This window comes from Balaenoptera acutorostrata, chromosome 11 (assembly GCF_949987535.1).
Source record: "Balaenoptera acutorostrata chromosome 11, mBalAcu1.1, whole genome shotgun sequence".
Taxonomy (NCBI): domain Eukaryota; kingdom Metazoa; phylum Chordata; class Mammalia; order Artiodactyla; family Balaenopteridae; genus Balaenoptera; species Balaenoptera acutorostrata.
Window position 1 is genome coordinate 64,151,522 of NC_080074.1, and position 13,799 is coordinate 64,165,320.

Sequence of the window (13,799 nt, forward strand, 5' to 3'; positions counted from 1 at the left end):
CCAAGGCTGGGCTAGAACTAAAGCATTTTTTCCTCTGCTGGAATGACGGGTTGGTCTTTCAGAGGAACAAGTCCAGGGGCAGAATGTTTGCAGGCTGAATTCCCCAGGCAGGGGGGTACAGGACGCCCCAGAAGTGTGCCCACACCAGAGCTCACCGGCCTGATCTCTGCTCTTGTTCCCCTACCACAGGGCCTCTGGAAAGCAGCGATGGCCCTGAGGTGGGTTTTTTATTTTGTTTATATTTTTGTTTTGAGTAGCATCAGGCTCTGAAGGGAGTTGATATCAATTTTGTTTTGAAAGCACCTTTCTGGTTATCAGCCAGATCTCAGTGGCTCCTTTACCATGGAAAGGCAGGAGAAAGGGCAGAAATGGCTTAACTGTTTGCATGTGTTTTGTTTGTTATTGTTTCAAAGACCAAAACTTTCTATGGCTTAATGAATTGGCTGGGGCCTTTGACCCTGCACTAATCAAGGCATTTTATCCAGGTGGGGTCCAGGGAAAGAATTCAGCCAAATGGGTTAAGGAACCCATTTGACTTTGGAATGAGAGACCCTGACATTTTTGTGTCCTTGGAAATCCAATCACCTTCCTTTGCCTAGATTCCCTTCCTGTCTCCTAGGCCAGGCTCTGATGCTGAGGTTCTGACTGATCCCGGACATGGGACAAAGTCTGCTGAGAGCTGGAGTGAGGGGTGAGGAGGGGAGAATGGGGGAGAAGCGCTTGATGTAGTTGTGTGGAATAAACAGTATTTTTTTCTTTTGTACTGGTCTGCTTGTTTCTCTTCTACCTCTCAGGGTGATGTGAGGGAGTCAGCGTCAGAGAGCAGGGGAGGAGCTGGCTTTGCCGTCAGAGTCTGTGGCCTGGAAAATCCCATTGCAAGAGGATGAGTATCAGTGCCCTGAACTCCTACTTCCCCACCCAGGCCCTCCAGCTGGCACTCTCCCCGTGGGGTGCAGGGTCAAGGGGTGTGCCCTTTCTCCTTCTAGACCACCCCCTGATACCTAGGATCCCACAATTCCCTGCCAAGCCCACTTTCTAGCCCCTCTTCCCTGGGTCCTGATAATAGATTGTGCTGTTGGTGTATACACTCCTGGCCCAAGAGGTGACCAAGAGGCAGCTGTTTGTCAGAAAGCTGGGTGGATGGAGCTTGGCTGTGCAGGCTGGATGCGTATATGTATACACAAAGCCCTTTGCAGTGTGAGGTGGGGCTTCGAGGGGGAAGAGAAGGCAGGCTGCAGGCTGGGGGCCAGGATTCCTATTATTCTAGCACAGAACTTCAAGGAGTCTTAGAAGTCCAAATTCAAACCTGGCCTTCCCGGTCATTATGAAGGTATGCTTATCATGATAGGAGGTGAGAACAGTCACAATTAGGTTGATCATGCTTTATAAAAATTTAGATATATGGTAAGTGGGTCTTCCTTTGTGCTTTTCCCCAGGCCTGCAAATGTTATGGGCAGGCCTGCCACCTGAGCTCAGGGCTGGGAGAACATGGCTGTAAAAAGGGTCTCTCCCTCCTAGGAGTAGGGTTCATGTCATGCTCCCCTGCAACCCTCCCTCCTCCCCCCTCCACCTCCTTGGTATTGATGAGGTCTGGCTACATAATCTAAACTGGTGAGAACAAGGCATCACCTTTGATTCCACCCAACCAGCATTCCTGAGCCAGGCACTGTGCTGGGTTCTAGATCATGCTCCAGCCCCCTCCCCAACCCAAGGGACAAGAGATGTCTAAGACTCTGACGTCAGGCTTGGGGATCAGAGGAGCTTTACAGCACTCGAAATAATGAGGCCCAGGATGACACAGAAGCCAGCACTTACCTCTGCATAGATCTCACAACCCTAATATTGGCTGTCCACGCTAGACTGCAACCCCTCAGGACCCAGGCCAAGGGCACAGAGCAGGTGCTTGATAAATATCAGATAGATGACTGAATGCATTTGTACCCTGCCTTTCAAGGAAACAATAAGAGCTGAGTCCCTGACTTCAAGCTACTGGGAGAAAGCAGGTACAGAGGCTTCAGCATTAGCGCTGCAAGGTTTGGACTGTGATGTGTGGGAGTGAATGGAATCTGGGCGGCAACTGGCCCTGAATGGAGAGAGGCATCTCCCAACAGCTCCCAGCAGAAGAGTTAGTGGAAGCTGTTACCACTGGCTCAGACCAGTTTGAGTGTGGTTCCTGGCAAACTGGCCCAGGAAGGCTTTAAAGGAAGAGGGGTGGGTTTGTGGAGGGACTGCAGTTTCTATTCCCAAGTCTGGGATGTTCCTCTGGGTTCCTGAACCCAACTCCAATGGGTGTGTGTGCAGGCTTCCCCACACCAAAAAGCATTTCTCAGGCACTAGCAGTGTGTCTGAGAACTCAGTTCAATTCTGACATTACCTACCCAGAGATGGCATCAGATTCCGCACAGGTAAATGGCTCAGTCCCAAAAGACCGCCCTATACTTCAGATGCCTTTTCTCTCAACTGCAGGGTCCATCAAAAAAGCCAGACTGGGCCTCAAAGGCTTGCTGTCTGGAGTGTAGGAAGATGTGAAGAGTTAAAACTAGATAGTCACACATGAAAAGATGCTCAACATCACTAATTATTAGAGAAATGCAAATTAAAACTACAGTAAGGTATCACCTCACACCGGTCAGAATGGCCATCACCAAAAAATCTACAAACAATAAATACTGGAGAGCGTGTGGAGAAAAGGAAATTGGTGGGTGGGAATGTAAATTGTTGGTGGGAATGTAAATTGGTGCAACCATTATGGAGAACAGTATGGAGTTTCCTTAAAAAACTAAAACTAGAACTACCATATGATCCAGCAATCCCACTCCTGGGCATATACCTGGAGAAAACCATAATTTGAAAAGGTACATGCACCCCAATGTTCATTGCAGCACTATTTACAATAGCCAGGACATGGAAGCAACCTAAATGTCCATCAACAGAGGAATGGATAAATAAGATGTGGTACATATATACAATGGAATATTACTCAGCCATAAAAAAGGACAAAATAATGCCATTTGCAGCAACATGGAGGGACCTAGAGATTGTCATACTGAGTGAAGTAAGTCAGACACAGAAAGACAAATATCATATGATATTACTTACATGTGGAATCTAAAAAAAAAAGGGTACAAATGAACTTATTTACAAAACAGAAGTAGAGTCACAGATGTAGGAAACAAACTTATGGTTCCCAGGGGATAAGAGGGGGGGAGGGATAAATTGGGAGATTGGGATTGACATATACACACTGCTATATATAAAATAGATAACTAATAAGAACCTACTGTATAGCACAGGGAACCCTACTCAATACTCTGTAATGGCCTATATAAGAAAAGAACCTAAAAAAAAAAAAAGAGTGGATATATGTATATGTATAACTAATTCACTTTGCTGTATACCTGAAACTAACACAACGTTGTAAATCAACTATACTCCAATAACAATTAAAACAAACAAACAAAAAAACCAATTAGATAGTCAGTCCTAAAAAAAGCCTGCCTGGATAATGGTCTCTTCCTGTACCTGGAGGAAAATGCCGGGTGATTGACTTGGGCACCCAGCAACAGTGACTGACTTTCTTAAATGAATGAGAAAGAAAACCTAGGGAATGGATAGGTACTGATCCTCCAGGGAGCTTGAGCCCTCAAGCCTCTGAGAGAATTGATTAATCTTAAGAGGTAGGCAGGACAAGTGCTAGGGTTCCCTTTTTGTCAATCATAACAATAGCTAACCCTGACTGATCACTGACTGTGTGCTAGACACCCTTATAAGCACTTAACATGCATTAGCACAATAATTAGCACCATAATTCTATAAAGTAAGAACTATTATTATACCCATTTTACAGATAAAAAATTGAGGCACAGAGAAGATGAGAAATCAAGTCAGGGTTGTTTTGTTTGTGAGCAGCAGAACCAGGTCTTAAAACCAAGATGTGCTATCTCTAAAGCCTGTGTGCCTAACCTTACACCATACAAGATGGGACCTGGGGGTGCTATCTGTCCTGATCTTTTGGGTAGGATTTCCACGTTTCTACCCACCAGGGTAGGTCCTGCTATGTTCCATCTGAACAGTGTCTAGTTTCAGGACCTAATCTAGGGAAATGAACCCTTTACCATGAGCCCAACGGTCCAGAATACTGAATTTGGAGCTCTGTGCCACAGGTGCTCTGGTTAATTAGTCATATTTATTATTTCTAATAGGAACCATGATTTTTGTTGTGGGATGAATTTATACGTACAACATTTTGGTTTTTTGATAGATGTTGCTGGATTTCCAGGGAAACACCTGGTGATTTTTCTTGGAGGCAGAGCCCCCAGGGCTGCCCCTGGAATTCCTGTTTCCAGCCCGGGCACTCCGATTTCAGGAGTAGTTACAATGGGGAAGGGAGAGGAGGGAAAAAGTCAACCCCCCACAGTCACAGAATTCCAGGAGTAAACACTCTGCCTAAGGTCTTCTCCCCTCAGGGGGGACCTGGGCCCAAGGATCTAAATCTCAAGGCTGATCTGTATTCCAGTTGGTAGGGACCAAGACTTAGGAGTCACTTTTCATTTCACCTCTGTTTGTTTTAGAATTAATAAATGGCAAGGAGGACCTTTGTGAAATCTTTGTTTCGGTTCAGAATTAAAACTTAGGCTCAAACCTTGGAAGAAGTACATGTGTATCTTTTTTTAATATGTAAATTTTAAAATTTTCTTTACTTCTGGCTGCGTTGGGGCTTTGTTGCTGCACATGGGCTTTCTCTAGTTGCGGTGTGTGGACTTATTGCGGCAGCTTCTCTTGTTGCAGAGCACGGGGTCTAGGCACGCGGGCTTCAGTAGTTGTGGTGTGTGGGCTCAGTAGTTGTGGCTCGCGGGCTCTAGAGTGCAGGCTCAGTAGTTGTGGTGCACGGGCTTAACTGCTCCGCGGCATGTGGGATCTTCCCGGACCAGGGCTTGAACCCGTGTCCCCTGCATTGGCAGGCAGATTCTCAACCACTGAGCCATCAGGGAAGCCCCTCATTTCATTCCTTTTAAAAGGAATATATATACATATATATATTTAGGAATATATATATATATATATTTCCCTAAATGATATATTGCTAAATTTTGCTGGTTTTTGAGCTTTATAAAGTGATGTTACTTTATGAGTAACATATGAGCACTTCTGCATTTCCCCCACAATTCTGATTGATTTATTCCTATGTTTGAGTGTAGCTATATTCATGTTCATTGCTGTATAATAATCTATTACACTCCAGTTTATCCTTTCTCTTGTGGGCATACATTCATTTTGTTCTGTTTTGCTGCTGTAAATAGTGCTGCCATGAACATTCTCATACAAGTCTCCTGGTATGTATGCGCAAGAGTTCTCTAGGGTATATATGTAGAGTGGAGTTGCTGAATCAGAATAATTTTCAAGATAATTTCTAAAGAGGCTGTAGTCTGCTTAATCACTCTGTCCTTTTGAGTCTCAGTTTCCTCATGTTAAAAAATAAAAAGAAAACTTTTATGAGGATTAAATGAGACTATATATATATATTAAAGTGCTACTAAAATCAGAGCACATCAAAAAAGGTAAGCTAATTTTTTAAACAGGATAATACCAACCCAGTCTTAACAGAGAAACAGAAATGGGCTAGTGGGAGACTTGAGCTAATATTTACTGAATAAGTATTATTTATGTGGCATCTTAGTACTTCATTTAATCCTCACAACAATCTTAGTAGGAGGTATTATTTTCACTAATTTATGGATTAATACTGAGGCTCAGGAATGCAAAGTTACTTGCCCAAGATTGTGCATCTAGTGATAGAGTTGTTCAAACAAGGCTTGGGTCGACCTAAGAGGTGTTTAAAAACACTCTGGGGCTTCCCTGTTGGCGCAGTGGTTAAGAATCCGCCTGCCAATGCAGGGGACACGGGTTCGAGCCTTGGTCCGGGAAGATCCCACATGCCGCGGAGCAACTAAGCCCGTGAGCCACAACTACTGAGCCCGTGTGCCCCAAGTACTGAAGCTTGCGTGCCTAGAGCCCGTGCTCCGCAACAAGAGAAGCCACCGCAATGAGAAACCCGCGTACCACAACGAAGAGTAGCCCCGCTCGCCACAACTAGAGAAAGCCCGGGCGCAGCAACAAAGACCCAACACAGCCAAAAATAAATAAATTTATTTAAAAAAATAAAAAATAAAATAAAAAATAAAAATACTCTGGATTGGGTGGTGCAGTGGTTAAGAATTCGCCTCCCAAAAGACACAGCACAACCAAAAATAAATAAAAATTTAAAAAATGGATTATATTAAAAAAATACTCTGGATTGTTTATAAAGGCTTGTTTATAAAGGATTTTGGTTATGACATCTCTCTTTTGGTCTTTGAGCCCAAGACCCATTCCTTTACCCACAAACACATGTTTTGAGATAAAACTGGCTCAAGGGAAGAAAAAAATGGCTTGAAGAGATATTAAATGTCTTGGGAATGAATCAAGACTTGGATGCCAGGCTTATTAAGGTAAGAAGATGGATAAGTCAGAGCCCTCAAAGAGAGGACTCTGGCTGAAACTGGGGGCATGCTGTCAACTTCATGTTAACCTCTTTCCTTTTTTTTAATTCAATGAGCATTAAAAAAAAAAATGTCCTACTGAATGCAGGAACTATACCAGGAGATATTTAGAACACAAGCCTGAAAAATATGTATTCTCTTTTCTTTAGGAGGTCATAATCTAGTGAAAAAGGCAGCTAGCTATCTATTTGTATCTATCTACCTATCTATCTCAAGACATTGTAAAAATTAAATAATGGAAACCAGCAATGAACCAATACTTTCACATATAGGCAATGTCTTGTAGTGAAAATTATCAGGGTTTGTAATCAGCTCTGAGGTTGGCACCCCAATTTAGCTCTGGCCAACTTAAGCCCTTAGCTTCCTCTCCTTATTGGTAAAATGAAGGTCATTAATACTTATCTTTGTAATTGTAAACCTAGTTACGATTGTTTTGAGTATTACTGATAATGTAATAAAGTTCCTTGTATATAGTTGATGATCAATAAACAATGGACATTATTATTTTAACCTCAAAGGAAGAAGATGGAGCACGTGTGGTTATCTCCACTTTTCAAACATGAGAAAGCTAAATCTCGGTGTGATTAAACTATTATTCTGGTCACCAAGCTAGTAAATGACGCCAGCACAAATCCTGATCTTCAGACCACCACCTTTTAAAAACTACGACACTTTCACCTATCTCATCCTTTCCTGTTGAAAAGCATTAAGGGAGAATGAGGAAGATAAAAAGACTATCCAGGGAAGTGGGACTGAAGCAGTCTTGACCCCGTAAGAGGCGAGTTTAATGAAACAGTATTCCAGGAACAAACAAACGCGTGTTAGGAGCGTTTAGGTAAGTCAGCCAAGGTGTGGGTGTGGGTTCAATAAGACTAGAGCGAAAGCTCCACCCACGCCTTAAGGTGCTGACTCGCTTACTTAGCGGACGCCAGAACTCAGGTAGCCCCAAGGAGGGACGTTTGAACCGAGCCACCTGACGCACGCCGTTTCCTCTGCCAGATCCCCCAGCCCATCTCCTGCGGGCAGAGAGCCGTGGCGTAGCTAGCCTATCACCACTGCCGAGGCCGGCGAAGTCGCTTCTTCATTGGCTAGCGTCAGGGTGATTTACGTTCTCCGGACCTGCGAAGGAAGAGGGCGCCATGATTGGTTGGCGCTGGGGCGGTGGGCGGTGGAAGAGCCTGGCGAGTCTGGGATTCAAGCCCGTGCTGGGCTTTCTCCACCCATGCTAGGAGGCCGTGGGGGGCCGCAGAGGGCGGGGAGTCGACTCAGCGGAAACCTGGATTTGGTTCTAAAAGCCGTGGGATTGAGAAGGGGTGACCGGAAGTGATTTTGGGACTGACCGGAAGCGAGGCCTGGAGGGGAAAGGGAGACTGGTTCCCGGGAGGGAGGGGAGTTTCCCGCAGAAAGGGGCGGGGGAAAAGGTGCGAAAGCGGCGTGGGCGCGCAGGGTAGGTAGCGGGTCGCTGCTTCTGGTTTGTTTGGAAAGCAGCGAGTGACCACCACGAGTTCAAGGGGAGAGCCCAAAGAGTGGGAGTGCGAGGAGTCCAGGGTTGCCTTTGGGCAGTCTGGAAGAGTGAAGCCAAAGGACCCTCACGCGGCTCCAGAGAGCTAGGCGGGGGTGGGGGTGGGGTGGGGGTAGGGATTTTGGAAGTCAGGGCAGCCAAGAGCGAGGAGACAAGGGTGCGGGAGATCAGTTGTGTGGGCAGTGCGGGGGGGGGGGCTTGGGGGTGGCTGGTGAGTACTGCGGGGGAGATCTTGGTTTGGAGTTTTCTACAGTCTTGCAGTCTTGCCCCCGTTGGGTAGAATCACACTGCTCGCCTTTGTACAAGAAACGGTGTCTCCTGGGGCAAGGAAGGAGCCAGGATGGCCTGGGCTCTGAAGCTGCCTCTGGCCGATGAGGTGATTGAATCCGGGCTGGTGCAGGACTTTGATGCTAGTCTATCCGGGATCGGCCAGGAACTGGGTGCTGGTGCCTATAGCATGAGGTGAGTGAGATTTTCCCAGACCCTGCACCTTCTGAATAACAAAGGCAGGATAGAGAATAAGGGGGGAAAAGAGAGAGAGGTGTATAGAGTTAGAGAAGCTCTCGGTGGTTAGAGAAAACGAACTTGTTTCTTTTGTTGTTTTGAGTAGTGAGTATTGCGGTAGAAAGGGAAAAAGATTACAGGCAGTGTCAAGAAGAATAGCCCTTGATTAGCAACCAGATGAATGTTGAGAGGCTTTTGTGCCAGTGTGGGTGACTTGGAGACTGTTGGTGTGTGTGCACGTGTGGATAGGTTGCACTGGACTTGTGTGAAGAAGAGGCCACATTGAACATGTGAAAGATGTTTAGGGAGTTGGGGCTTAATGATGAACGTTGGTTGACTGCTTATTGGGAGGAAATGTGAAACCTTTAATGAAGAAGTCCACACATCTGTATCTTAACCTGCTTTCAGGCTTTACTCAATCAATTCTAGGGTTTCTAACTTTTGAAACATAAGCTGCAAAATGAAAAAGTGTCAAAAAGAACTTTTAGATGCTTCTAGACCTTCATGTATCAAGCCAAATGTTGATAAGAAATAAAAATCTCCTTTGAAAGCAACATAACCTCCCATGTAATATATTTGCATGTGTTAGCTACTTCATTCCCCCAATGTAGTTTGTTTCATTTACAAGATGTGCAAGAGTCGTGTCTGGAAATGTTGAAACATCTGCTTCTTAATGTTTGATGGAATATAATTGGGTTTCCAGATGCATTGTAAGGCTTAATCTAAATGAGTCAAAGAGACTTTAGAATTTAGCACTTTAATTAGGTTTATGAGCTTATAGTGGGAGGATGCCTTTTATGGGGAAAAAGGACAAATTTTGCATTCTGTTAGTGAGCTCCTTTGAGAGTTATAAAAGTGAACTTCCTTTCGTTAACTCTGCTAAGCCAAAGTGGAATTTCCTCACTGAAGTAAAATTATGAATTAGAACTTAATACTTCATCTTCAGGAATCTTTGCTTATAGTTAAAATAATAAAGGCTATCCTTGAATGCATATTTTAGTGATTTTCAGGGAAATTTGAGTTTTATCATGCAGTGCTCTTAGCCTTGAGAAATTTAACTCTAATTTTGTCTGTCCTTGTTTACATGAGTCTTACCATAAAAACAGAGATTAACTTGGTCTGAAAGTAAATGTCCTGACCCTGAGCTTGCACGTCAGTATGTGACATAATAGTTGACAATTTATGCTGTTGTTCATGTAAAGATTACTACCGCAAAAAGTTTAGTTTTGTCTAGGTTATCAGAGTTAAGAATGGAGATAATTAAATGTAACAGTACTTGTTATAAAAATAGTCTGACATCAACAAACACTTGGGTATCAACTATGTGCTCTCTCTACCATGCAACTTTACATTTATGAGTGCTTTCCTATTCATATCCTGAGTGGTCCTCACAAGTATTAGTAGAATGGCTTGCATATTTACACATTTGCAATTTTTTTCCAAGATCAAATCAAAAAGTTTTCAAACATCACTTTATGTTTTCTCAACAGCGCAATGTGCAAAAATTTTTTTCTTTTTTTTTTCTTTGCTCTCTTTCACCTTGCTCTTTTTCATGCACTTTACTGCTGTCATGATTCTCTTGTCTCTTACATTTAATCATTTGCATTAATTTGTGTTAATTAGATATTGTTAGTTCTCAAACTTTAGTGTTTATGAGAGTCATCTGGAAACTTATAAAAAATAGTTTACAGCATCCCATCTTTGGTGATTGTCTGGGGCACAGACCAGAAATCTAATTTTTTAAAAAAATAAATTTATTTTATTTTTGGCTGCATTGGGTCTTTGTTGCTGCACGTGGGCTTTCTCTAGTTGTGGCGAGCGGGGGCTACTCTTCGTTGCGGTGTGCAGGCTTCTCATTGAGGTGGCTTCTCTTGTTGTGGAGCATGGGCTCTAGGTGCATGGACTTCAGGAGTTGTGGTTTGCGGGCTCAGTAGTTGTGGCTTGCAGGCTCTAGAGCACAGGCTCAGTAGTTGTGGCGCATGCGCTTAGTTGTTCCACGGCATGTAGGATCTTCCTGGACCAGGGCTCAAACCCACGTCCCTTGCATTGGCAGGCAGATTCCCAGCCACTGCGCCACAAGGGAAGCCCTGATTTTTTAAAAACAAATTCTTAGATGATTTTGATGCACATAGTCCAGGGACCACATTTTGAGAAACACTGATTGGAGGAGTTTTTATACTCAAAGACAATGATTCTTTGCTCTCCCTGTTTCTTTTTTTAACTAAACCTGTGATTACTTTTCCTAAACCTTTGTTAGGGAAAATTTTCTCTTTGACAGCAATTTGTTTTGTAAAATATTTTCCCTAACGTATTTGTTTTACCTTGATTTGCTTACTTCTACTGCATCTTATAATGGTTTTGCTTCACATCTATTGGTTTATATTTTATAAAAATTCATCTTAGCTGGATTTCTGTTTTTGATTCTTGATCTGCCATTACATTCAGTGATTGTATTCTTTTCATAAGTGGTCCTTTAATAGTCTCCTTACTTTTTTCCTTACGTTTTAATACATGGCACAAACTTTATATTTAAAATAAGGAAATTCCATGAAAACATGCTGAGTGAAAGAAGCCAGTCACAAAAGACTACCTATGATTCTATTTCTTGGAAGTGTACAAAATAGGCAAATCTATAGAGACAGAAAGTAGATTAGTGGTTGACTGTAGGAGAGGAGGGAATGGGGAGTGACTGCTAATAGGTACTGGGGGTTTTTTTTGGGGGGGCGCTGATAAAAATGTTTTAAAATTGTGATGATGATTGCATAACTCTGTGACTACAGTAAAGACAATTAAATTGTACACTTTAAATGGGTGAATTGTATGGTATATGAATTGTATCTCAATAAAGCTATTATTAAAAGAGTAAACATTAAAATTTTCTTCAAACTTTTTTTTTCATTTTTTTAAGGTTGAGGTGGAATTCATATTACGTAAAGTTAACCATTTTAAAGTGAACAATTCAGTGGCATTTAGTATGTTCACAATGTTGCACAACCACCACCTCTATCTAGTTCCAAAACATTTTCATCACCCCAAAAGAAAGCCCTATACCCGTTAAGCAATTGCTCTTCATTTCTCCCTCCCTTCTCTCCTTGGTACCCACTAATATGCGTTCTGTCTCTATGCATTTACCTATTCTGGATTTCACATAAATAGAATCATATAATGTGTGCCTTTTTGTGTCTGGCTTCTTTCACTGAGCATAATGTTTCCAGGGTTCATCCGTGTTGTAGCATGTATCAACACTAAAGTAATTTCTTCCTTTTTATGGCTGAATAATATGCCATCGTATATATATATCACAATTTGTTTAACCATTCATCCACTGATGGACGACTATTACAAATAATGCTAACATAGCACTGTGTTTATAAAGAAAATGTTTATAAACATTTGTGTTCAAGTTTCTGTGTAGACATTTTTTAAATGAAGTATAATTGACGCATAGCATTGTATTAGTTTCAGGTGTACAACATAATGATTTCACGTTTGTATATGAAATGATCACCACAATAAGCCTAGTTAACATTCATTACCATACGTAGTTACAAAATTTTTTTTTCTTACGATGTGAACTTTTAAGTTTTAGTCTCTTAGCAGCTTTAAAATATGCAATACAATATTGTTGACTATATTCACCATGCTGTACTAGACGTATGTTTTCATTTCTTTTGGGTATATACCTAGGATTGGAATTTTTGAGCCGTGTGGTAATGCTACACTTAACTTTCTTTATTTTATGTAACTTAAAGAGTTTTTTTTTGTTTGTTTGTTTTTAAAGAGCAGTTTTAGGATCATAGCAATATTGAGAGGAAGGTATAGAAATTTCCCATATACCCCCAGCCTCTACACATGCATAGCCTCCCCTGTTATCAACATCTTCCACCAGAGTGGTACACACTCTGTACCTACATTGTTGAACCTACATTGGCACAGCATAATCACCCAAAGTCCATAGTTTATCTTAGGGTTCACTCTTGGTATTGAATGTTCTGTAGGTTTGGACAAATATATGATGACATGTATCCATCAATGCAGTATCATTCAAAGTATTTTCACTGCTCTAAAAATCCTCTGTGCTCTGCTGATTCATTCACCCACCACTACCCCAACCCCTTGCTACCATTGATCTTTCTATGGTCTCTATAGTTTTGCCTTTCTGGAATGTCATATAACTGAAATCATACAGTATGTAGCCCTTTTCATGTCGGCTTCTTTCACTTAGTAATATGCATTTGACGTTCCTCCATGTCTTTTTCATGGCTTGATAGCTCATATCTTTTTTAGCACTGAATAATACATCATTGTCTGTATGTATCAGAGTTTATTTATCCATTCACCACTGAAGGACATCTGTTTTTCTTCTAACAAATTTCTTTATTTTATTTATTTTTGGCTGCATCAGGTCTTCGTTGCTGCGCGCGGGCTTCCTCTAGTTGCGGCGAGTGGGGGCTACTCTTCGTTGCAGTGTGCGGGCTTCTCATTGCAGTGGCTTCTCATGTTGCGGAGCATGGGCTCTAGGCGCGTGGGCTTCAGTAGTTGTGGCATGCAGGCTCAGTAGTTGCGGCTCACGGGCTCTAGAGCCCAGGCTCAGTAGTTGTGGCGCACAGGCTTAGTTGCTCCGTGGCATGTGGGATCTTCCCGGACCAGGGCTTGAAGCCACGTCCCCTGCATTGGAGGGTAGGTGGATTCTTAACCACTGCGCCACCAGGGAAACCCTGAAGGACATCTTGGTTGCTTCCAAGTTTTGGCATTATAAATAAAGCTGTTATAAACATCTCTGTGCAGATTTTTGTGTGCAGATAGTTTTCATCTTCTTTGGGTAAATACCAAGAAATGGCATTGCTGGATCATATGGTATGAGTATGTTTAGTTTTGTAAAAAACTGCCAAACTGTCCTCCAAAGTGGCTGTACCATTTTGCATTCCTACCAGCAATGAGTGAGAGTTCCTTTGTTACTCCACATCTTGTCAGGATGTGGTGGTGTCACTGTTCTGGATTTTGGCCTTTGTAAAAGGTGTGTAGTGTATGCTTAACTTTTTCAAGAACTGCCAAGCAGTTTTGCACAGCAGCTAAACCATGTTACATTCTCACCAGCAATGTACAAGGGTTCATACTTCTCTATATCCTTACCAACATTTGTTGTTTTCTGTTTTTTATTAAAGTCATCCTAGTGAGTGTGAAGTAGTATCTGTTATTATTTGTTCTACATTTCCTTGATGACCGTGATGTTG

The 13,799-nt window shown here is 42.5% G+C and overlaps 1 protein-coding gene and 1 long non-coding RNA gene across 7 annotated transcripts in view; one reads left to right on the plus strand and one right to left on the minus strand.

The window, feature by feature from the left end:
• Positions 1-7,685: 7,685 nt before the first annotated feature.
• TFCP2 (transcription factor CP2) overlaps positions 7,686-13,799 on the plus strand; it is a 51,753-nt gene continuing 45,639 nt past the window's right edge. For 2 of the 6 annotated variants that reach the window (XM_057556588.1, XM_057556590.1), the window contains exon 1: positions 8,268-8,523. In XM_057556588.1, coding sequence (XP_057412571.1) covers positions 8,402-8,523 — 122 coding nt within the window. In that variant the 5' untranslated portion in view covers positions 8,268-8,401. Of the gene's footprint in view, positions 7,987-8,267; positions 8,524-13,799 lie in introns of those variants that run through there. The other 4 variants (XM_028165864.2, XM_057556586.1, XM_057556585.1 and 1 more) reach the window with 4 other exon arrangements.
• The window catches only part of LOC103013820 (uncharacterized), a 58,242-nt gene continuing 54,808 nt past the window's right edge, over positions 10,366-13,799 (minus strand). The window contains exon 4 of the long non-coding RNA XR_009009714.1: positions 10,366-10,652. This is a non-coding gene — a long non-coding RNA (uncharacterized LOC103013820). The remainder of the gene's footprint in view (positions 10,653-13,799) is intronic.